This window comes from Hippopotamus amphibius, chromosome 1, assembly GCF_030028045.1.
Source record: "Hippopotamus amphibius kiboko isolate mHipAmp2 chromosome 1, mHipAmp2.hap2, whole genome shotgun sequence".
NCBI classification, from domain to species: domain Eukaryota; kingdom Metazoa; phylum Chordata; class Mammalia; order Artiodactyla; family Hippopotamidae; genus Hippopotamus; species Hippopotamus amphibius.
In genome coordinates, this window is record NC_080186.1 from 74089949 (window position 1) to 74112997 (window position 23049).

General features: G+C 37.2%; 1 protein-coding gene across 4 annotated transcripts in view; it reads left to right on the forward strand.

Annotated features, from left to right (window-relative positions):
- The first annotated feature begins 4720 nt into the window (after positions 1-4720).
- The window catches only part of ANKRD13C (ankyrin repeat domain 13C), a 73785-nt gene continuing 55456 nt past the window's right edge, over positions 4721-23049 (forward strand). For all 4 annotated transcript variants that reach the window (XM_057716397.1, XM_057716423.1, XM_057716417.1 and 1 more), the window contains exon 1: positions 4721-5756. In XM_057716397.1, the coding sequence (XP_057572380.1) occupies positions 5312-5756 (445 nt within the window). In that variant the 5' untranslated portion in view covers positions 4721-5311. The remainder of the gene's footprint in view (positions 5757-23049) is intronic.

Genomic DNA, 23049 nt, shown 5'->3' on the forward strand with positions numbered 1-23049 from the left:
TACTTAATGTCTCGTCACTTAGTTTACATTTTAGATACTTGGGGTTTTATGTTATGGTTGATCGATTCAACAACTGTTTATTATTAATATTAAGCATTTAGTATTTCACTCTCTGTAGGGCACAACAGTGATAAACATAGTTTCAGTACAGAGAAAGCTCAAAGAACTAGTTGAAGAGGTAGACAGGAATAGCAAAGAAGCATGCAAAAGTTAAAATGGGAAATCAGAAAGAAGGCAAAGAGGACATCTATTCAGAATGGTGGGGTGCTGGGAAGAGAGAAGGAGAGCGAAGGGCAGGTGTCATTAGAGACTCCAAGAAGGAGTTACTAACTTCTGTTTTTGTGCCATGGACCTCTTTGGCAGTATGGTGAAGCCTATGGACCCATTTTCAGAACAATGTTTTTTAATTAATTAATTAATTAATTAAATTGGCTATGTTGGGTCTTCGTTGCTACAGATGGGCTTTCTCTAGTTGTAGGGGGGGGGCTAGTCTTCATTGCGGTGCACAGGCTTCTCATTGTGGTGGCTTCTCTTGTTGCAGAGCACTGGCTCTAGGCGTGTGGGCTTCAGCAGTTGCGGCATGCAGGCTCAGTAGTTGTGGCGCACAGGCTTAAGTTGCTCCACAGCATATGGAATCTTCCTGGACTAGGGCTCGAACCTGTGTGCCCTGAATTGGCAGGTGAATTCCCAGCTACTGCACCACTGGGGAAGTCCCCAGAACAATGTTTTTAGGTGTGTAAAATACTTTGGATTATGAAGGAAATTTAGAGTATTCAAGTAGCTATCAAAATACTTAAAAAGCAAATTTGTGATATAGTAATATAGGTTCTTCTTTATTAACTCATAGAAGAACAAGATTTATCAGTGGGCATAGTTATTAACATAATTTTGAGATAGTGACGAATGTAAATGATATTTTGAGTTATCTACAGCAACCGTAATAGGGTATGAAAATATCTGTGGTTTCTTTTGATTGCAAAGGCACAGGTGCCTCTAGTACTATTGTGGTTTGTGGACTACATTCATAACAGAAGGATGTGCTAAATTTTATTTAGCAGTTTGATTCAATGCAATTTCCTGGACCCCTGAATTCTATGCCAAGTTTAAAAAAAAAAAGCCCTTGTGCAAAGAAGAGATAAAATTTGAACGAATTCTTGACAGATTGAATGAGGTATCTAGTAAGTGAAATAGAAATGAATTCAGGGGCTTCCTAGGTGGTGCAGTGGTTGAGAATCCACCTGCCAATGCAGGGGACACGGGTTCGATCCCTGTTCCAGGAAGATCCCACATGCCGTGGAGCAACTAAGCCCATGCACCACAACTATTGAGCCTGCGCTTTAGAGCCCGTGAGCCACAACTATTGAGCCCATGTGCTGCAACTACTGAAGCCCATGTGCCTAGAGCCCGTGCTCTGCAACAAGAGAAGCCACGGCAATGAGGATCCCACGCACCACAATGAAGAGAAGCCCCCACTCACGGCAACTGAAAAGAAAGCCTCACATAGCAAAAAAGACCCAACACAGCCAATTAAGTAAATAAATAAATAAATAAATAAGAAAAAAAAGAAATGAATTCAGGACATATGGAAGAGCATGTACAAATGCATGGAGGTATGAGAGCAGATAAGCGACTGTCAGCAGATTACTTTGGTTAGAGTGAAGAATGAATTTGGCATTGTGGAAGGGGGTTAAGTTGAAAAGATTGGCAAAATCTCATATCCTTGGGATATTGGTTGGTTGTACATTTTAGTGTTAAATGTGATTCTGCCTTTAATGTGTTTGAAATTGTTTGCCAACTCTTTATTACCTAGCATATATAGTCCAAGTTTCATACAGTTGCTCCTTGTTATCAAATCCCAGTTTTCCTTTCTAGTCTCATTTACCACCACTGTTCCTGTCACTTACTATGCTCCAATGATTCTCAAATATGCTATATTTATATATACTATTCTTTTTATCCCTATTCACCATTTAGATGATCACTTCCTGTGCCTCAGTTGCCTCATCTGTAAAATAGGGACAGGAAGTTCCTCATAGAATTGTGGGGATTAAATCAAATAGTTATTGAAACTTGCTTAGAACAATGCCTAACATATGGTAAGCTCTCAATAAATGATAGCTATTATTATTATTATAATTTTTATTATTACCTGTAATATCTTTCTCCCCTTGCCTATTTGGCCAACTGCTGTACATTCTTTAAAACCCAGTCTGGACATTACCTCCTCCAGAAAGACTTTCTGATCACCCAACTTTCATTTCTTCCAGATAGAATTAACAACTTCCTCTTCTTTGTTTTACCAGGATCTCATACAATTTAAATTCTTGCATTTTCCACAATGTATTATAAACTTATATTTCTATATCATTTTTCCCAATTACACTGTGGAGCTCTTAAAAGAAAGGGCTGAAAGTTATTTTTGATCTTTTTACTGTTTGATTTTACTGAGGGGACCCTCAGGAGTTTCCACATCTGTCCATGGGTGGCAGCCATTAATAAGGTACTTTTAAATTCTGGATCCAGTGATAACACAGATACAATGGTAGACAATTTGGTGTAAGTTTTTTTTTTTTTTTTTTTTTTAATATAAATAGGATTCTGGCCACTTTTCCTGTACACATCCTTTGTATACCAGTGTTTTCAAGGTTTTGTTCTAGACTGCATCTTGACTTCTTTTTTTTTTTTTATTTTGGCACACGGGCTTAGTTGCTCCGTGGCATGTGGGATCTTCCTGGAGCTGGGATCGAACCCGTGACCTCTGCATTGTCAGGCGGATTCTTAACCACTGCGCCACCTAGGAAGCCCTTGACTTCTTGATCTACACAATCTTCCTTAGGGAATGCAATGACTTCTGTGGCATCAATACTGTGTAATGATAACTTCTGAATCTTAACCCAGATTTCTGTCTCCTAAGGTTCATTTCCAAATACCAAAATATATGCAATCTAACTCTTTAAGGATGAGCAAAAAGAACATTCAAATCAATATGCTGAAACTGAACTCAGTTTTTTCTTAACTCTTAAACCTTCTCCAGCTTCACTCTTACTAACTTGGTTTATGGTCTCATAATCTCTCACCATCTGAATCACTGCATACTTCTAAAATTAATTTATTATTTTTTCTGATTAATAAAAAGGAATACTTTCTCTTTGCAAAAACAAATTCAAGCAATCCAGGGAATACATGATTTAGCAATCTTATCTTCCAAAGATAACCATTGGTCCCCCTGTGTGATGTATATTCTGCCAGACTTTTACATGCATATTTTTACACACATTTTTATTTGATTTATGCAGGAGTCTCTCAGTTTCCTTGTCTCTATAGTAGCCTCCTTCTAATCTATTCTGGATACATACTTTTCTAAGGTATGAGTGACTGGGTGACTTTTCCAAAAAGCAAATCACATCATGCTATTCCCTTGTTTTGTTTTTGTTCTTTTTTTTTGTTAGTTTTGTTGTGTCTATGTGTGTGTTTAGTCTTCTCCTGTTTAACATTCCTAAAAGGCTATCCATTTCTTGTAGGATAATGTCTAAACTTTTGAGATGACATACAATCCTACATGATCTGGCCCCTTCCTATTTCTCTAGCCCTGGAGTTAGACTTGACTGTGCTATATCCCTCCTTTGATACATTGGGAAGTTTTTCCAACTGTCAAATGAAGATTGAAAACAATACTTATCACAAGGAAATAGCATATAAAGTGCCAAGCCTACCATCTGCTTCATAAATACTGGCTACTGTGGAAGAAGAAAATGTTTTTGTATACAGGTGTTCAGTCTGTCTTGCTTTCTGAGTAGGAGGGCTCTTTGACTCCCAGGGCAGACTGCCAGCGCAATGCTTGAACAGATTTGGAACTCCCCCATTCGGCACCCCCCTCGCCCCACCCCCACACACAAGAAATAAAACGAAGAAGGGAAGAATGACATTGCTTTGAAGAGGTTTGAAAGAAGATGGGAGGTGAAACCCGAGTGGCAGGGAAGGATGAAAATAGGACAATTCCCACAGGAGTTATTTTTTTGGCGGGGTGGTGGGGGTGGGGTGTTATGGAGGTAGTGATAAAATTGGTTTACAAAAGAAGCGTTTTGAGAGAAGCAGCTGGCAGAGTAAACGGGACCTTGGAGAGGTTAAGATCTTGAGGACGTTGCTAACTCCTTTCCCCTCCGGTTCCCAATAGCTTTAGTTATTTTGTCAAGGTCAGATTTCTGTTCTTTAGAATCTGACGCTCGGTCGAGGCTGGCCATGAACTAATCCAGTGATATTCCAGTTACACAATTATTGTTTGCTATGCTTCAGGGTCCACTTCCCATGCTTTAACTCTGACACGCCTGCCCGAAATTCATTCATCCAACAAATATTTGAGTGACCTCCCCTCTCCCAGGCTGCTGAATAACCTGTTTTCCAAGGTCAGTCCCTAAACTTTTGTGGTGGCTTTTCGGACACTCCAACACCAAAATTTGCCTCTCTCCCACCCCCTTTCCCCCCGTGCAATCCAGCACTCCGCATCCACTTCATTCGCAGTTATATTTTGTACTCCATTGCTTGACTATCTTTTCTCCTCTAACGAGCACCTTGGAGTCGGGCGTGGTGCTTTAAAAATCTACTAGCACAGTGTATGGCACGAAGTAGATGCTTGGCGAGTTTACTGAATGAGTGTCCTGTGCATTTCAGTGACATCATATCCTGTGTGCCTTGGCGTCAGTTAGCACTCCTCTCCGGGAGGCCCAGAGGTTGCAGGGCTGAAGTCACTGTTTGTAGCTTGCATCGAATATCGCACACGCAGGCTAAGGTTTCAGACGGCAAGCAAGAAGCGCAGCCATCAGGAGGCTGGATCTCGATCCTTTAGTTCAAAGAGTCCAGCTTGCGGCGGAAACCGGCTCTCTGGGAAGAGCCGGCGTTGGGCAACTCTGGGAATAGAAAGAGCGAGGGAGGGAGTAGGCAGCTCCACTTATCGCGGTGTTTCCTTCCTCCTCCCTCCCAGGGGAGTTCTCGCGAGAGAAGCCAGGGGAAGATGGCCGTGCCCTGTTTTTCGGTGTGAGGCAGTGGCGGCGGCGGTGGCGGTGGAAACGGGAATCCTGGCGTCGTGGGCACCTGAGCTCTAGCTCCCCCCAGCGAGCGCGCGTCCCTTCGTGCCTAGGCGAGAGTCGGCTCTTCTTCCTCCGGGAGATGCGTGTGTCCCGGGCTCGGGGGCGCTCTGGGAGTTCATGCTGCGCTGGAGTATCCTGGCCACCGCTCTAATCGCCTTGTGCCGCCGCAGCGCCAGCTTCGTCGCCAGCGGTGAGCCTCCTGGATCCCCTGTCTGCCCCTGGCGGCGATGACCGGGGAGAAGATACGCTCATTGCGGAGGGACCACAAACCCAGCAAAGAAGAGGGGGACCTGCTGGAGCCCGGGGATGAAGAAGCGGCGGCTGCCCTCGGCGGCACCTTTACCGGAGGCAGGATTGGCACAGGCGGCAGCGGCAAGGGCGGTAGAGCCTGTCATAAGATCTTCAGTAACCATCACCACCGGCTACAGCTGAAGACAGCTCCGGCCTCTTCCAATCCCCCCGGCGCCCCGGCCCTGCCGCTGCACAATTCCTCCGTGACGACCACCTCCCAGTCCGCGGCTCTTTTAGCGGGCACCAACCCCATCGCTGTCGTCGCAGGTGGAGGCAGTTGCCCTGCACACTACCCGGTGCACGAGTGCGTCTTCAAGGGGGATGTGAGGAGACTGTCCTCTCTCATCCGCACGCACAATATCGGGCAGAAAGATAATCACGGTGAGGAGTGCTCGCCCCTGTCCACCTCTCCTTCCTAGAGCCTAGGTTGTGCCTCCCCAGGCCTCTGAAATCCTAGGCTTCTCTGTAACAGACCCTTCTTTCCTCTCTTTTGCCCATCATTCCGAGCCAAATGCCCATAAGTCATGTAAGCATGCCAGTGGTCTGGGGATTGGTTCTTGTGGGTGCAAAGGAATGTTTCTTCCTTGCCTACTTCAAACTGTTAGAAGCTGTTTTGTTTATCTTTGAGACTGGGCTTCAGTGTGTTGATTCTTGACCATAAGAAATTTTAGATTGCCTTTTAGATCCAACCTGGTCATCATCCTTTGTTTGTTGAACTATATTTTTTCTTTTTCTACACTTCCCCCCCCATCTTGAATTTTGAACGTATAAATTGTCCACCTCCCTTCATTGCCCAGGTATAAATCCTAACCTGACTGCAACTGGTTGTGATTTCTACCTGCCATCAGGTTATCAGTTTCTTTCTTTTCTTTTTTTCTTCTTCTACTTTTAGGAAGCTTAGTTAGGTACAAAGTGTTTACACTTTGCAAATGCTTTGATTTCTGAAAGCCACAGTACAAATTTGTGGACATTTGATACCTAGAGCATGTAAAGTGACTTCTGAGTGGCTAAGATTTTTTTCAGGTAGAGCTTAGAGTTTTTTGCTTATTTTAGATAGATAATTGCTAATAGTAATGTTTTATCTTGATGATCTGTGACTAAAAATAGTATGATTTTCTTAGTAACTTCATCATAGCCTACATGACAACATATAGTGCATTTGTTATTCAGAGCCTGTATTTCTACTTTTTGCTTTAACTTGTTAGCTGAATTTTTTTCTGTTTCTTCTAGAAACATAATGCGATTGAGTTGGCATTTAAGCCACAGTAACTTTATTAACGAAAACTAATGTAAACACTGATATTTTTCAACATTTGATAGGCCATTTTAAACTGGCTAGCTGGCAGATACTGTTAATAGCTCGGCTTTTAATTGAACATGAGTATTGTATACATTCAGTTAGAACACGCTCAACTCTGTGCTCAAAATAGTGTAGCATTAATGAAATACTTACCTGTAGAATAAGCTCCCTTAATTCCACTGAACTATAGGCTTCTTATCTGCAATTAGGGCAAAAATTGAGATTAAAAAAAAAGTAAGATTTCTATTGGTTGTGTAATTCTCTAACAACTACATTTGTATTCTGAATTTATAGTATTGTAAGAATATCTCTCATGTATCAAAAACAAATCCCCCAAAATGTTCTTAAAAGCTGCACCCATTTTCATTCCTACCTTTAATTTATTTAATTACTTTACTATTGTTGCAACAACATAATATTGTTTGTTGATGGTAATTGTATTCTAACTCTTTGGTAAACAGTTTTTAGTGGGAGATCTGTTGTCGCTTTGGGTTATTTAGTTACTAGGACATTTTTCAGATTTGGTCTTCATAGTAGCTATATATATATGGTTTATTTTATGGCATTGCCTTTAAAATATAGAGTTCCAGTACGTTGCAATGTACCTGAAAACAGATAAAACTTTGTTTTTGAGAGTTGATTCCCTTTGAAAGAAAAGAGAGGTGACTATGACTGACAGAGTATGATAGTATAGTATGTTAGAACTGATTTTCTTGGTTGGTCACAGAAGGTACTGAATTGCAGGATTATTGGGCTTGCATATTTGTCATCTAGCATTTAGGAGCTGGTTTGTTAAAGTACAAATTCTGTTCAAAATAATTAGAATCCTAAATACCCTTAAATTCTTCCTTAGCCCACTGAAATTCTCTTTTTAAATCATTCTGATATACTAAATGCTTGCATTGTACCTATCTTCCTTTTGCATTGTTGATTTTTTTTATTGACGTATAGTTGACTTAGAATGTTTCAGGTGTATAGCAAAGTGATTCCGCTTTTTATATACATGTATTTTAGATGTTTTTTGGGGTTCTTTTCCATTATAGGTTATTACTAAATATTGAGTATAGTTCCCTGTGCTATACAGTAGGTCCTTGTTGTTTATTTTATATGTAGTCGTGTGTATCTGTAATCCCAAATTCCCAAATTATTTCCTCCCCCTTTCCCTTTGGTAATCATAAATTTGTTTTTTGTGTCTGTGAGTCCGTTTCTGTTTTGTAAATAAGTTCATTTGTATCATTTTTTTACATTCCACATGTAAGTGATATCATATTTGTCTTTCTCTGACTTAACTTCATTCAGTCTGATAATCTGGGTCAATCCATATTGCTGTAAATGGCATTATTTCATTCTTTTTATGGCTAATATTCCATTGTCTGTATATACCACATCTTATTTATCCATTCATCTATCCATAGACATTTAAATTACTTCCATGTCTTGGTTATTGTAAATCGTGCTGTGAACATTGGGGTGCATGTATCTTTTTGAAGTAGAGTTCTCATGGTTTCAGGATATATGCCCAGGAGTGGGATTGCTACATCATATGGTAACTCTGTTTTTAGTTTTTTTAAGGAACCTCCATACTGTTCTCCTTAATGGCTGCACCAGTTTGCATTCCCACCAACAGTGACATTGTTGATATTTTTGATGAATGTAAGGAATGGTTCACATACCTGTGGAAAGTATAATTCTTTTCCCTGGAGTGTACATTCTTATCTCCTGCAGTGAAGACTCCTAGGAAGAGTAGCTTCTATTTTATGTGCTACTTCTTTAAACTCCTTTTCCCCTGTAGCTGCATAATTTCCCTGCTATATTACATTACTTTTATTTATTTATTTTATAAATTTATTTTATAAATTTATTTATTTATTTGTTGGCTGCATTGGGTCTTTGTTGCTTTCTCTAGTTGAGGAGGGGGGGCTACTCTTTGTTGCAGTGCGCAGGCTTCTTATTGCAGTGGCTTCTCTTGTTGGGGACCTGGGATCTAGGCTTGCGGCCTTCAGTAGCTGTGGCACGTGAGCTCAATAGTTGTGGCTCGTGGGCTCTAGAGCAGAGGCTCAGTAGTTGTGGCACATGGGCTTAGAAGCTCTGTGGCATGTGGGATCTTCCCAGACCAGGGCTTGAACCTGTGTCCCCTGCATTGGCAGGCGGATTCTTAACCACTGCCGCCACCAGGGAAGCCCAACATTACTTTTACTCATGAAGTTTTATTAACCTGGATACTTTATTTAGTCTTTTTAGATTACTTTTCCTGTCTAATTATAAAAGATGAATGCATTTTGAGTCACCCAACAAAAACAAGCTAAGTGTTACATTTGGATTGTTATAGCATGATAAGTACATAGCAGAATCATACACTCATACAGGTGCATAGCAGAGCCATACGATCATATGACATAGTTTTACATTCACTAGATGTTCCTTGCATGATACAATGATGATGACCGTCATAGATAGTTTATTAAATATGTCAGCGCTATGCTATGTCTATGTACATTATCACACTTAATTCTCACAAAAATCCTGCAAAGCAGATAGTTTTATCCTTTTTTTTAAAGGAAATTTTAAACACAGAGGAAACACAAGGAAACTTTGCCAAAGTCACATACTTAGTATAAGTTCCAAAGCTGAGAACTGAACTAACAGCGAGGACTCCAAAGTGCATGATCAACTTCTTTGTAAATATTTTTGTTGATCAGGATGTACTATTTTGCAAATAAGTCAATTTTAATAATGTGTATGTGACAATTTATGGCAGAGTTCTTTAAATATATATTTTCTCATTTAGTACTTGTAGAGAGATAATGCCATTGAACAGCTCTCAGAGTAGAGCCCGAATCTCTCACTGTTGTTTGTTAGATTTCTTTTTTATGTAATGGCACAGATAAATGGGCTGCCTTTTCCACATGATAGCCCTTTAGTTATCTGACAAGCAAGAGCTATCATGTTCTCCTTATCTTCAAGTTAAACATTCCTAACTTCTGTATCTATTTTTCATATGACATGCTTTATAAAGTGCTAAGAATGGTCCCTGAAACATAGTAAATACTATAAAAGTGTATTAAAAAAGTAAATGAAAATCTTAGTCATCTTCTTTTAGTGAAACTCTGCTTTGTTAATTCCTTTGAGGATGGTGCCCAGAACTAGCCTTAGTGTTGAAGCTATAGTAGCCTCATAAGCAAAGACAAAGAGACTATATGTATTGCTCTAAGCAATACACATTTAGTAGTGTATATTGCTAAAGAGCACACATTAAATAATATAGTGCAAGAGTATGTGGATTGTTTTTTTTAATGTGTTCTTGGACACGTTATTTAACCTTTATTTTTTTTAGATTTTATTTTTTTAACAACTTTTATTGAGATACAATCTCCCAATTCATTCCCCCCCAACCCTCCCCACTTTCCCCACTTGGTGTCCATATGCTTGTTCTCTACATCTGTGTCTCTGTTTCTGCTTTGCAAACTGGTTGATTTGTACCATTTTTCTATATTCTGCATATATGTGTTAACATACGATATTTGCTTTTCTCTTTCCGACTCACTTCATTCTGTATGACAGTCTCTAGGTCCATCCATGTCTCTACAAATGTCCCAGTTTCATTCCTTTTTACAGCTGAGTAATATTCCATTGTGCATATGTACCACATCTTTTTTATCCATTCATCTGTTGATGGACATTTAGGTTGCTTCCATGTCCTGGCTATTGTAAATAGTGTTGCAATGAACATTGGAGTGCATGTGTCTTTTTGAATTATGGTGTTCTCTGGGTATATGCCCAGTAGTGGGATTGCTGGGTCATATGGTAACTCAATTTTTAGTTTTGCAAGGAACCTCCATACTGTTTTCCATAGTGGCTGTATCAATTTACGTTCCCACCAACAGTGCAGGAGCGTTCACTTTTCGAGTATGTGGATTTTTTAATATCGTTTATTCTCAAGTTAGTGGCTGTCATTCCGTTCTGTCCCTTCTTGTGCCTATTTTTTTTTTAACCTCAAAACAGGACTTTACATTTATTAACTTTTATCTTGTTAGTCTTGATCCTTTATTCTACCTACCTGGAATGCTTGTTGAATCCTAATTTGGTCACTATTTAGCTTGCTACTCATTAGCTGTTTCAGTTTGCAGTAACCTCTGAATTGAAAAACTTTTTTTGGTGTGTATGTATGTGTATTTACAAATTATTGTCAAATTGAGTAGGAGCAAGGGTAGAGCTTTTTCTTTTGTGGAAAAATATTAGTTGAGTTTGAATTGCTTTTTCTAAACCATCAATTTTGAGGAATATTGCATTTGGATCCAAACATACCTCTTGAAATACAAGTTAAATACAGTAACAGCCATAATATCATGTATATACTGTGTTCAAATATGCCAATGATTTTGACTCATGGTATATTTAATAACAGTTTTTTTGGATGGGGAAAAAAGATACACTAAACATACAAAAATTGATCAAACCTTATATCATTAGTATATCTTTAGTTATATACCTTTTTTTTTTTAAGTATAGGATTAAAGTTTTAGTCTAAGCTTTTTTTCACATTGAGTGTAAAGATATTTTGAATCCTTTTTTGCCATTGGTAGTTAAACAAAGCATCATGGTAATATGCTATTTTTTTAAAAAATAAATAAATTTATTTATTTTATTTATTGGCTTCATTGGGTCTTCATTGCTGCACATGGGCTTCCTCTAGTTGATGCGAGCAGGGGCTGCTTTTCATAGTGGTGTGCAGGCTCCTCATTGTAGTGGCTTCTCTTGTTGTGGAGCACAGGCTCTAGGCACGTGGGCTTCAATAGTTGCGGCACATGGGCTCAATAGTTGTGGCTCACGGGCTCTAGAGCACAGGCTCAATAGTTGTGGCGTACAGGCTTAGTTGCTCCGCGGCATGTGGAATCTTCCCAGGGCAGGGCTCGAACTCATGTCCCCTGCATTGGCAGGCGAATTCTTAACCACTGTGCCACCTAGGAAGTCCTATGCTATTTTTTTTTTATAGTTGGTGCTAATGATTTTTACTTCTTCCCCTTTAGAATTGAGAATGCTTATGAAGTTTATAGATTTTCTTGGTTTTTACTGTATTTCCTGTTTGCTAAACTTGTATATTTTTTCCCCCTTAACTGAGTTAAATATCCTTGGAAGTTAAGCACCTTATCTTGGACATTAGTCAGAAGCTTTTAGGTACCAGAGTGATGAAAGTCCTTGATATATGAATTGCTCAAACCAGCCTTTCCTAGATGTGAAAAATTTCTGATCTTTTCTGAGAGATTTGGCAGTTCCTCCTACCTTTAACTACATTGCTGGGCATGTGACAAGCCATCTTCTCTGTACCCAGTTAATGTTCATTTTTACTGAATTGTAGTGTAATCTTCTTGAAACTATTTTACATAGTGATTAGAGATTTCAAATTTAAGATAAAATTCAGTTTGAGAATATTCCTGCCAGTGCAGGCGACTCAGTGAAGTGTTAAAGAAGTGGTTAACTTGTGTCTGGTGGCTGATTTCTTCAGACAGAGATTTTAAAACATCTTACATTCAGAAAGCTTAAAAATGTACATTTGAGAATGGAGGCAATAGGAAAATCATTTGGTGCCTATACAATATGTTTATTTTGGCTTATTCTATATAAATTGATCTTTTTTAAAAAATAAATTTATATATTTATTTTATTTATTGGCTGTGTTGGGTTGTTGTTGCTGTGCGCCGGATTCTCAGTGTGGTGGTTTCTCTTGTTGCGGAGCATGGGCTTCTAGACACGAGGGCTTTTCAGTAGTTGTGGCACACGGGCTCAGTAGTTGTGGTGCTTGGGCTTAGTTGCTCCGCGGCATGTGGGATCTTCCCAGACCAGGGCTCAAACCCGTGTCCCCTGAATTGGCAGGCAGATTCTTAACCACTGCACCACTAGGGAAGTCCCTTGATCTTTCTTTTGTTATCATTTTTTCTGCTTTGTTTTTGTCACTAACATTCATGATGGGTGATACAAGAGAATAATGCACATCTGTTTGAGAAGAGGTGACTATAAAGGTAAACTTTGCATGGCAGAAAAAATCTTGAACTCTCAGGTGAACAATTTTAGTCAAGAGGCACATTTTTAAAAGAACACTGGTAGTTTTCTATCTCTGTTCTCCTTGTGTTTTGTAGTCTTTTCTGAATTTTGTTTTTGGAAGGTATGCCTCATTTTCCCTTAGGAAAAAATGTAGTTTCTGGAGGCTCAGGATAATCCATTAACGTTTTCTGCACTATCACTGGGTATGAGGGTGATTTGCTGTGAAATCTGTCAGTCTGCTAATCTGTGGAGTTGATTGAGTTGATCTTCATGACTGTATGAATAGGACCTTTCTTCTTTCACCTTTTCCTGCATGTGCATCTCCAACAGAATAGGACTGTCCTGGGGTTAAATGACTGTTTCCTGATGCCATGATCATTAGCACTATAGAATGTGAACTACTACTTAAAATTGTGATACGAACACATCTGCAGAGCTACCTCTGGAGAGCTACCTTCATTGAACCACAATAGAAGTAGGAAGTCTGACCTTCCGACTTTGGCAAAAAAGGAAGCAAAAATGAGCAGTTACTGATGATGTTGTGTCCTGGGCATCGGCAATGAGGGAGGAGAATTCTGGAGGACTTTTTGGAGAATTGAATATGTCTGCCCCAAGTTAATGGCATCCTTAAGTCATAGAAATCTAAATGAAGAGTATAAGGTAGTTGTCAGGATGCTTTGTGTTCTAGAAAATGAGTGTAGATTCTCAAAAATTGGATGTGTGCTGGGCAAACAGTATATTCCTCTTCATATACCATTTATTTCACTGGGGGAGAGATGGAAGATCAGTTTTAGAGCAAGACAGAAGCATGTCAAATGAGGGTAGGAAAAAGGGAAAAGGTCTCCTTTCTAACTATTTAAAGATTACGAATGGTGTTAGTTACCAGGATATGTGAGGTTTAATTGTGTGGTTGCATTTCATCTGTTCTTAAGCCTGCTAGTCTTGTTGGTATCCCAAAGATTATCTGCAAAACTAGAAGGCTTTTTCCATATGTGGAATCAGATCTGAGTTTGAGACCATGCTTCTCTACATACTGGTCTTTATGTAATTATGCTATTTATTTAACTGCTGAAATAAGTAGAGATAATAATACTTATCTCTTGGGGCATTATATTCTTAAATGGGAGACTTTGCTTGAAAATATTTTAGCACTGAAGACTCATATCATAGTAATATCCATTTATATCAATATTTTGCTCTCACTTTTGCTGTGATGTACCTTTCAGCAGAGGACATTCTAGTTTTTGAGGTTTAGATAAGACTTCATTCAATTGAGGTTTTATCTGATATTTGAACTTATACTGCCCATCAGCCTGCAAAAAGGTTAGGCTTATTTGACTCTCCTGTAAGTCTTTAGTCTACTATTGGTGTAACTCAGTTACTGAACTCAGTTCAGTGCATTTGGATTCTTGGCTATAGATATCTGTCAGGTGTGTTAATTTATTGTCTCTTAATCAGCACTGTGCTGAATTCTGTAAAACCACCTGTGCTGTGTTGCATATCCTCTTGTGTGTTGGTTGGCTTTCGTAGAGAATCATGTGGAGACCTGCATTATCCTGGGGTAAAATGCTTTTTGGGGAGTAAAAACAGATTTTAACACTATTCTTATGGTGCTTTATAGTTTTTTCCCTCCCTTTTTTTGTTCATTCATTCCTTCACTTAATAGATACATACTGAGCTCCTGATATGTGACAGACAGTGTTTTAGATGCTGGAGTTAGAGCAGTGAACAAAATGAACAAAGTCATCCTCGCTCTCAGGGAGCTTACATTCTAATGGGGGAAGATAAATAGTAAACAATCTAATAAATATTAGAGAGCAGAATAAAGCAGGGTGAGGAGGATAGAGAGAGTGCTCGGAGTATAGGGGAGGGGAGGTAGTAATTATTTCATTGAGGTTAAAGTCTGGGAAGACATCAGTGATGAGAAAAATTTGTGCAGTTACCTGAAGAAAATTAGGGAGCAGTTTTCTAGCAGAAAGTTTTAGGCAGACACAAAGGTACCATGTTCAAGGAATAGGAAGAAGGCCAGTGTGTCTAGAACAAGGCAGAGAGTGGTAGGAGATGGGAGATTTTGAGACGGAGGTGTAAGCATGTAGAACTTTTGTAGACCACTGTTAAGGATTTTAGCTTTTACTTTGTGCAGCATAGGAAGCAATTTGAGGGTTTTGAGCAGCCAGGTAACATGATCTTGATTTTAAAATTCTGGCTATAGAATTGTAGGAACAGAAAAGAAACTTGGATGGGCATGGGTTGATTTAACATGCTATTACAGTAAGTGGGGGTAGCTGGAAATAATGAGAAGGTAGAGCTGGTTGGGAGTGGATGATAGATTGAAAGTAATGTGTGTGTGAATTTTGGTAGTATAGTACCATCCACGAGAGAGAACACAGAAATTCTCCCTTTTTATTGCTTGCTTGGATGAGACTTGAAGATGTCTGTAGAAGCTGGAGTTGTGTTGGTTCTAGTACTTGTAATTTCCTGCTTTGCTCCCTAGTTAGGGGGCGCATGAAGTCAAAACTATTTTTATAATAATACAGAGTCATTGTTTGCCTTTTTCACTGTGCTGACATTTTCACTGATGGTACAAAGCAGTGGTGGGTAAAATTGTTGGAACATTAGCATGAATCAAGGCACCAAGCTGCTAGTAGTCATTGTACTTGAAGTAGGAAAAAAATTAGCCAATTTCACAATGTCTTTGATGAAGCTGTAGAAATTGTTAATTTTTGAAGTCTTAATCTTGAGTATATATTTTTTATATTCTTTGTGACATAACGTAGATGCATAAGACTTTTCTGCTGCATGCTGAAGAGAAAATAAGGAAACATTTGTGCAGTGGAGTTGTAAGCCAGACTAGCTGCTTTTGTCATGGAATACCATTTTTATTTGAAAGAACAGCTTACACACAAACTATGGTTATTCCAATTTGGTCATTTGGCATATATTTTCTGGAAATTGGATGAAGTGAACCTGTGACCTCAAGGAAAACAATTGACAGTATTTGTTGCTAATGAAAAAATTCAAGCTTTGAAATGAAACTTAGAATTTGGAAAACTTGTCTCTATCACTGTAAGCTTGACAGCTTCCTAGTATTTAAAGACTGTTCTGGTCAGATTGGTGATATTACTAGATACAATTAATTAAAAAATTTTTGTATAGTGAAATATGTTGGCATTTGGAAGATCTGCATAATTCAGTCAGCAGTATTTTCTAGACTGATCAATGCCTGATGTTACAAAATCATGCATCAGTAAAAGATCCATTCAAAGTGCAAGAGAAGCCAGTGAATTTCAGTGTACCACAGTACAAAAAATTTATTGATATGGTTTTAGATTTCACATGGCAACAAACCTTTAAGAAATGACCACTTACTAAGTTTTGATGTAGTATCAAAGAATACCTGCGATTATTTGAAAAGGCTATTGAAATACTCCTCTTTTTTTTTCAACTGCATGCCATCTGAATCTGGATTTTCTTCATATACTTCAAACCCAAACAACATTTAAACCTGATGGAATGCAGAACCAGTTAAAAAAACCCAACTGTTTTCTGTTAGGCCAGACATTAAATTTAATTTATTTTAATTTTTAATTAAAGAATTTAAAATAGTACCATTCTTGCATTCTTTTTGTTTTGTTTTGGAAAATTGTAGTTATGTTTTTCATAAAAAATTATATTAACATGTAATGGGTTTGCTGTAATTTTAAAATTAATAAGGAAAGTTTTGAAACAATTTTAATTTCTGATGTGGTAAATATCAATAGATTTATTCATATAAAACATCTTAGGGCTCTTCAATAATTCTTAAAAGTATAATGGGGTCTTGAAACCAGAAAGTTTGAAATCTGTTGGTATAGTTAAAAGAATACTGATTTTAGAGTCATGACTGCCACAATTTCTAGATCTGTAATTTTAGGAAATTACTTAACTGTTTTTAGATATGTTTTTCTTATAACTTGAAATAGGAGTAATCTTTGTCTCACAGGATTAGAAAGCAAATGAAATAAGATGGCTAAAGTATACAGCATAGTGCTGGGCACATACTATATAATATCCGCCCTTTAAATGCCAGCCATTTGGTTGATAATTTGCATACTTTAACACTATAGTGGTCTTAATATTACCAGAATGTTTTTTACTCATGTAACAAAGAATGAACAGAGTTCAATTTTGTTTACCAAGTTAAAACCAAGGCATCCAATTTCAGATTTAAACGTATATTTTGAAAAGTTAACAGAGAAAGTTATTTTAAGTTTTTAGTATTCTTTGTGTAACAAATTAGCTTAAGCAGCCGGTGGAGGACTTAGAAAACTGAGGAAATAGTAGATGAAGGTTCAAACTAGGATGCTTGAGCACTTAGTTTCCTGATACATTTGGTTAGTAAAGTAAATGTGATGCTGGGTAGATAATGATGTTGATGATGATTATTTTGCATTTAAAGTATTGAGGCCATAGCATGACATTTGGCATCCTTGATTGTAAGTAGCATGTATTTCTGATTATGTTCTTACCTGTGAAGTGAGAGGGACTGGATTGTTGAACTCAGAGTTATTCCTAGTTCATAAATCTTTTGAAATTGCGATTAGTTTTGCCTTGTAATGGGAAGTTTCATTTGTGCCTTCAGTTGGTACTGAGGCTTTTACCTTTTCATCTGTATGTTCTTGAAGGATTTAAGAAAACAAAAAGTAATTCTCTAGGTGCATAAATGCCTTGATTTCTTCACCTATGAGCTCTGTTTAGACTCTGGTGGATTCTCCTTAATTTGTGTAATTTTTTGAATAGTTACTATGTTCACATGCTACAAAACTATAAAAAGGTATAAAAGGATATGATATAAAAATAAAATTTCCCTCCCATCCGTTTTTATCCACCCAGTTATCCTCTTTGGGAGCAACCAGTGTTATCAGTTCCTTGTTTTCTTTTTCTGTTACCATTTAGAATATCGTACTTTTTTTTTCTCCTGAAAGATAGAGAAGTGAAGAGAGCTATTACTACCTTTTCTACTGTTAGGACAAAAATGGATATTCAGAAATTTATGTTTGATTTTAAATGCCTTTCCCCTTTTTTATTTTTAAATTTATATCTCCAGCCTACAGCAAAGGAAACCGTAAACAAGATGAAAAGACAACCCTCAGGATGGGAGAAAATATTTGTAAACGGAGCAACTGACAAGGGATTAATCTCCAAAATATACAAACAGCTCATGCAGCTCAATATCAGAGAAACAAGCAATGCAATCAAATTTTACCAAACTTTCAAAGAACGGATAATCACTATCATCAAAGATGCTCCAAAAAAATTTTAAAGGCCAGAAACTCCCTAGCTTATTTTATGAGGCATATATGAACCAGGTTCCAAAATTGGATACGAAGTATAAGAAAGCATCTTCAATACCAGTAATATCCAGCTGAAAAAATAATATAAGATACTATCAATATTTACAATAGCAAAAAAACAATAAGGGAATCTGAGAATTAACCTAAGAAAAAAGAACTTCATGGAGGAAAAATTTAAACTCGATTAAACAGCAAACGAGTATGCATAAATGAAAAGACATGCCATGTTCATGGATGGAAAAACTCAAAATTATAATAAAGAAGTAATTCTCCCCCAAATCTGTCTACCTAATGTAATTTCAATACTATTTTCAAAATAATACTTTCAGATACTAAATGTTATATAGAATAAAGGTCTATAAGTAGTTCAGCAAAAAAAATAAAAAATTTTTATCTCCAGTCTAGACTTCTCCTGGGAGTTCCAGATTTTGTAATTATTTCCACCTGGGAATCTCAGAGATATTTCAAAATTTACTTGTCCAAAATGGAGTTATCAGTTTCTACCTCCCACCTGGCCGTCCAGTAAATTGCATCATTTAGCAATCTAGTTCTCAAGTGTCAATCATTGGGATCATTCTTTGTCCCACCTCCTCTTTTTACCCATACACATCTAATTAACAGGTTATTTTGAATCAGTCTACTTTCTGTCTCAACTACCACTTTGAGACCAACCAGACCTTTAAAATTGTGAATCCCTGTGTCATACACCTAAAACTTATATAATATTGTACATCAACTATACCTCAGTAAAAAAGAAAAAGTACTGATCTCTTCAGTTTTTTGTAAATGGGAATCAAAAGTATATTTTACTTTTTTACTTTGATAGCTAGGTAAGTATGAGTTTAAAAATATGTTCTAAAAAAATGTTAGTTTGCTGTAAGTAGAATTTAAAATCTGTAATCTATGTTATTGTAGTGTAGAAGATAAATTTTATTTTATTTTATTTTAAAATAAATTTATTTTTTATTTATCTGTTTATTGGCTGTGTTGGGTCTTCGTTGCTGCACGTGGGCTTTCTCTAGTTGCAGCGAGCTGGGGCTACTCTTTGTTGCGGTGCACAGGCTTCTCATTGCGGTGGCTTCTCTGATTGCAGAGCATGGACTCTAGGTGCGCAGGCTTCAGTAGTTGTGGCACTCTGGCTCAGTAGTTGTGTTGCACAGGCTTAGTTGCTCCGAGGCATGTGGGATCTTCCTGGGCCAGGGCTCGAACCTGTGTCCCCTGCATTGGCAGGCAGATTCTTAATCACTGTGCCACCAGGGAAGTCCCATGGAAGATAAATTTTAAAAGTCCAAATAAAACAAACAAACAAACCACAAACAGTAGAAAAGCAAAGCCACAGGACTTAAAAAATAGAAATCTCCAAAAGTATAATTATGTCAAATAAAGCTTTATATTCCCATATTGTATTAGTAATTATTCTTGCATTTATAAGTGATAGCAACTCATTGAGAACTAGCTTAAACTCCAAAATATTTATTGATTCATATAACTGAAGATGATAGGGTAGGGGCCAATATTGATATGATTGTATCCAGACCTCCTGCAATATTATTGGGAGTTTTTTTGAGGGGAGGAGGAGGAGGATATAGTGTACAATTTGTTAGATCTGGTGTTATGTAGAACTTCATTCTTCCCTATTGAAGTTGGGCTTTCTTCTGTGTCCGAGTTTTTCAATGTCTACACTTGACATTTTGTGCTGGATAATTCTTTGTGGTGGGAAGCTATCCTGTGCACTATAAGGCATTTAGTAGCATCCTTGGCCTCTACCCTCTAGATGCCATTAGCACCCCCACTGTCCAGTTTTGACAACCAAAAATGTGCCAGACACTGCCACATATTCCCGGTGGGATAAAATTGTCCCTGATTGAGACCCACTGATCTATATGGTAAAGAATATGCATCCTCATACTCAGAACCTTAAAGTACTATGGTTCCAATGGCAAGAGACAGTCTTCCTTACCAGCTCAAGTACAAAAGAAAATTGCAGAAAAGAATCTTGACCCAGGTGGGAATTGTGCCCTTCCCTGAAACAATTTTCTAATTGGGTATCAGACTAGTTGAGTTTGAGTCATATGTCTTCCCTGGTTCATGTACTTAGGGTATGGCATTTGTTACTAAGAGAAAGGAGTAGTGAAGAAATTCCAAAAATAACAACTATGACATTTAATAATTAAAAGGGAAGAAAGGGACTTTCACACATACTTGAAGGAGAATAGTGAAACATGGAAATTTTATTGTTGAGTCAGTGGTAAAGAAAAGAAAGCTATGAATGTCAAGATTAATTGATAAAATTGAGGTAAAAATGATTTAAAAGTGCTAAGAGAGTAATTATGTTTTGATAGAAGTTATCAGTAGCACTCATAAAATTATCACATCTTTATTTACTAATTAAAAAAGTATAAAAAATAGAAAGCAAAGTATTAACGAAGATGGAGAAAAGTTAAAATCAAAGTAGAATTTCTGCCTCTAGTAATGATGAACTACATAATTAGGACCAGTCTTCTTTAGAAACAAATAAGAATAAAATATACTACTTTAAGGGCATTGGAGATCTAATGAGGTAGGAAGGACTCACTGGGCCGAGATCTGGCAGAAGATGGAAATCCAACGATGCAAGCCTAATATTTGAGGTTATTTTTCCCCAGTAGCTTTTCTGAATCCAAAAGAAGTGGTTAAGAGGCTGAGCAGTACTTTTGACAGCCTCAGTGGTTTAAGAGGCCAAAGATGGAGGTCAGAGCCTACCAGGTGTGGGGTATCTCTTAAACATGCTGCTCTTTGGGATGGAAACTTGAAGAGCTGCAGCTTAGGAATAAGGGTGAAATGCAGGTAAGTTAACTCTGATATAGGTTGAAGCATACCTTTGAGTCATTTGTGAGGGCGGGCCAGAAAAAAACGTCAAGCCCTGGATTAGTCTAGTACTCCCAGCCAAACAGCAGAAGCAGATGAAAGTCTGCAGGATTTGCTTCTTAGGCTTCAAGATTTTTGAATAAGGAGTTAATTAAATATCATGTTCAACATGCAGTTAAAGATGACCAGCATTGTAGGGAAACTAGACTACATGAATGAGAACCAGAGAGAAGCAATAAGAGAAACAGAGCCATCAGGACTTCATTTATTGTAATTATTACTAGACAGAGGCTTTATTTTTTATTTACTTATTTACTAGAAGTATAGTTGGTTTACAATATTGTGTTAGTTTCTGGTGTACAGCAAAGTGATTCAGTTATACATATATATTTTTAAGATTTTTTTGCGTTATAGTTTGTTACAGGATATTGAGTATACCTCTCTGTGCTGTACAGTAGGACCTTGTTTATCTGTTTTATACGTAGTAGTTTGTATGCACAGAGGCTTTAAATAACAATGTTTATTATGTTCTTGGGGGATGAGAGACAAGGTTGAATATTTTAGTGGAGAACTGGAAACTATGAAAATTGAAATAATGTATTTGGAAAAGAACTAAATAGAAATTCTCAAATGGAAACATAATAACTGAATTTAAAACTAAATAAATGGGCTTAATAACAGTTAAGATCCTGAGGAAGACAGAACTTATAATCTTGGAAATGTGTCAGGAGAAAATATCTACAATGAAAAAGGGAGATAAATTTTTAAAAAATTAAAAAGGGTAAGAGCAGTTCTGTGTTAATCGAATCCCAGGAGAGAAGAGAGAGAATATGGGGCTAAATCAACATTTGAGGAGACAATCCTGAGAATTTTCCAAAATTGATGAAAGATACCAATTCAGAGATTTAAGAAGTCCAACCCAAGTAGAATTAAAAAAAAAAGGATTCCACATGGAGTGAAATGGCTGAAAAAAAAAAAATCTTAAGTGCAGCCAGAGAAGTCACATTACTTTCAAAGGAGCAGTATAAATTCCTATAGCTGACTTCTCAACAAAAAAGAAAACCATAAGACCACATAGAATACTGAAGAAAATAACAGCCAATCAAGAATTATATACCCCGTACAATTTCCTTTGAATTTGAATAAACATTTACAAACAAAAACCTAAGAGAATTCACTTATCAGACCACCACTAAAAGAAATACATAAGGATGTGTTTCAGATAGAAGAAAAATAATTCTGATGGAAGGCTAGAGAGGTAAGAAGGAATGAAGAGCAACAAAAGTGGTAAGAAATCCTAAATGAATATTGACTCTATAAGGTACAAATAAAAACTCTTGGGACTAGATAACAGCATATAAATCTGGATGGAGGGAATGAAGTTAGTGTTCTAAGGTCATTGACTTGCTCTCAAGAAGGGTAATGTGCCATTTAACATTAGACTTTGATGAATCGAGGATGCATGTTGTAAACCATAGAGCTGTGTGGTCTAATAGAAAGCTAGTGCAAGCCACATTTATAAGTATAAATTTTCTAATAGCCATATAAAATAGAAGTAGGTGAAATTAATTTTAGTACTACATTTTATTTAATCCAAAACACTATTTTAACATGATGATCAATATAAAACATTATTGAGATATTTTACATTCTTGTTTTTCATACTAAGTCTCCAAAATCCCACTTACAGCACATCTCAGTTCAGATTAGCCATATTTCAAATGCTCAGTAACTACATGTAACTACCATATGGAACAGTGCATCTCTAAGATAACTACTAAAAGAACAGAAAAATGAAAAATATATACTTTCCATCCACAGATTAAAAAAACAAAATGGAATAATGAAAATAATCAATTTAGAAGAAGGTAAGAAAGATGAGAAAAAGGAACATGGAACCAGCAGGACAAATAGAAAGCACAGAGCTGGATGGTAGATTTAAACTCCAGTAATATCATTAAGTATAATATATGAGACTGGATTAAATGCTCCAGTTAAAAGACAAATATTGTCTTACTGTATGAAAAAACACCCAACTATATATGGTTGGAAACACATCTGAAATATAATAATGTATAACAATTGCAAGTGAAAAGAGTGAAAAATATATTCCATGTACATATCAGTCAAAAAATTCTGGTATAATTTCATTAAC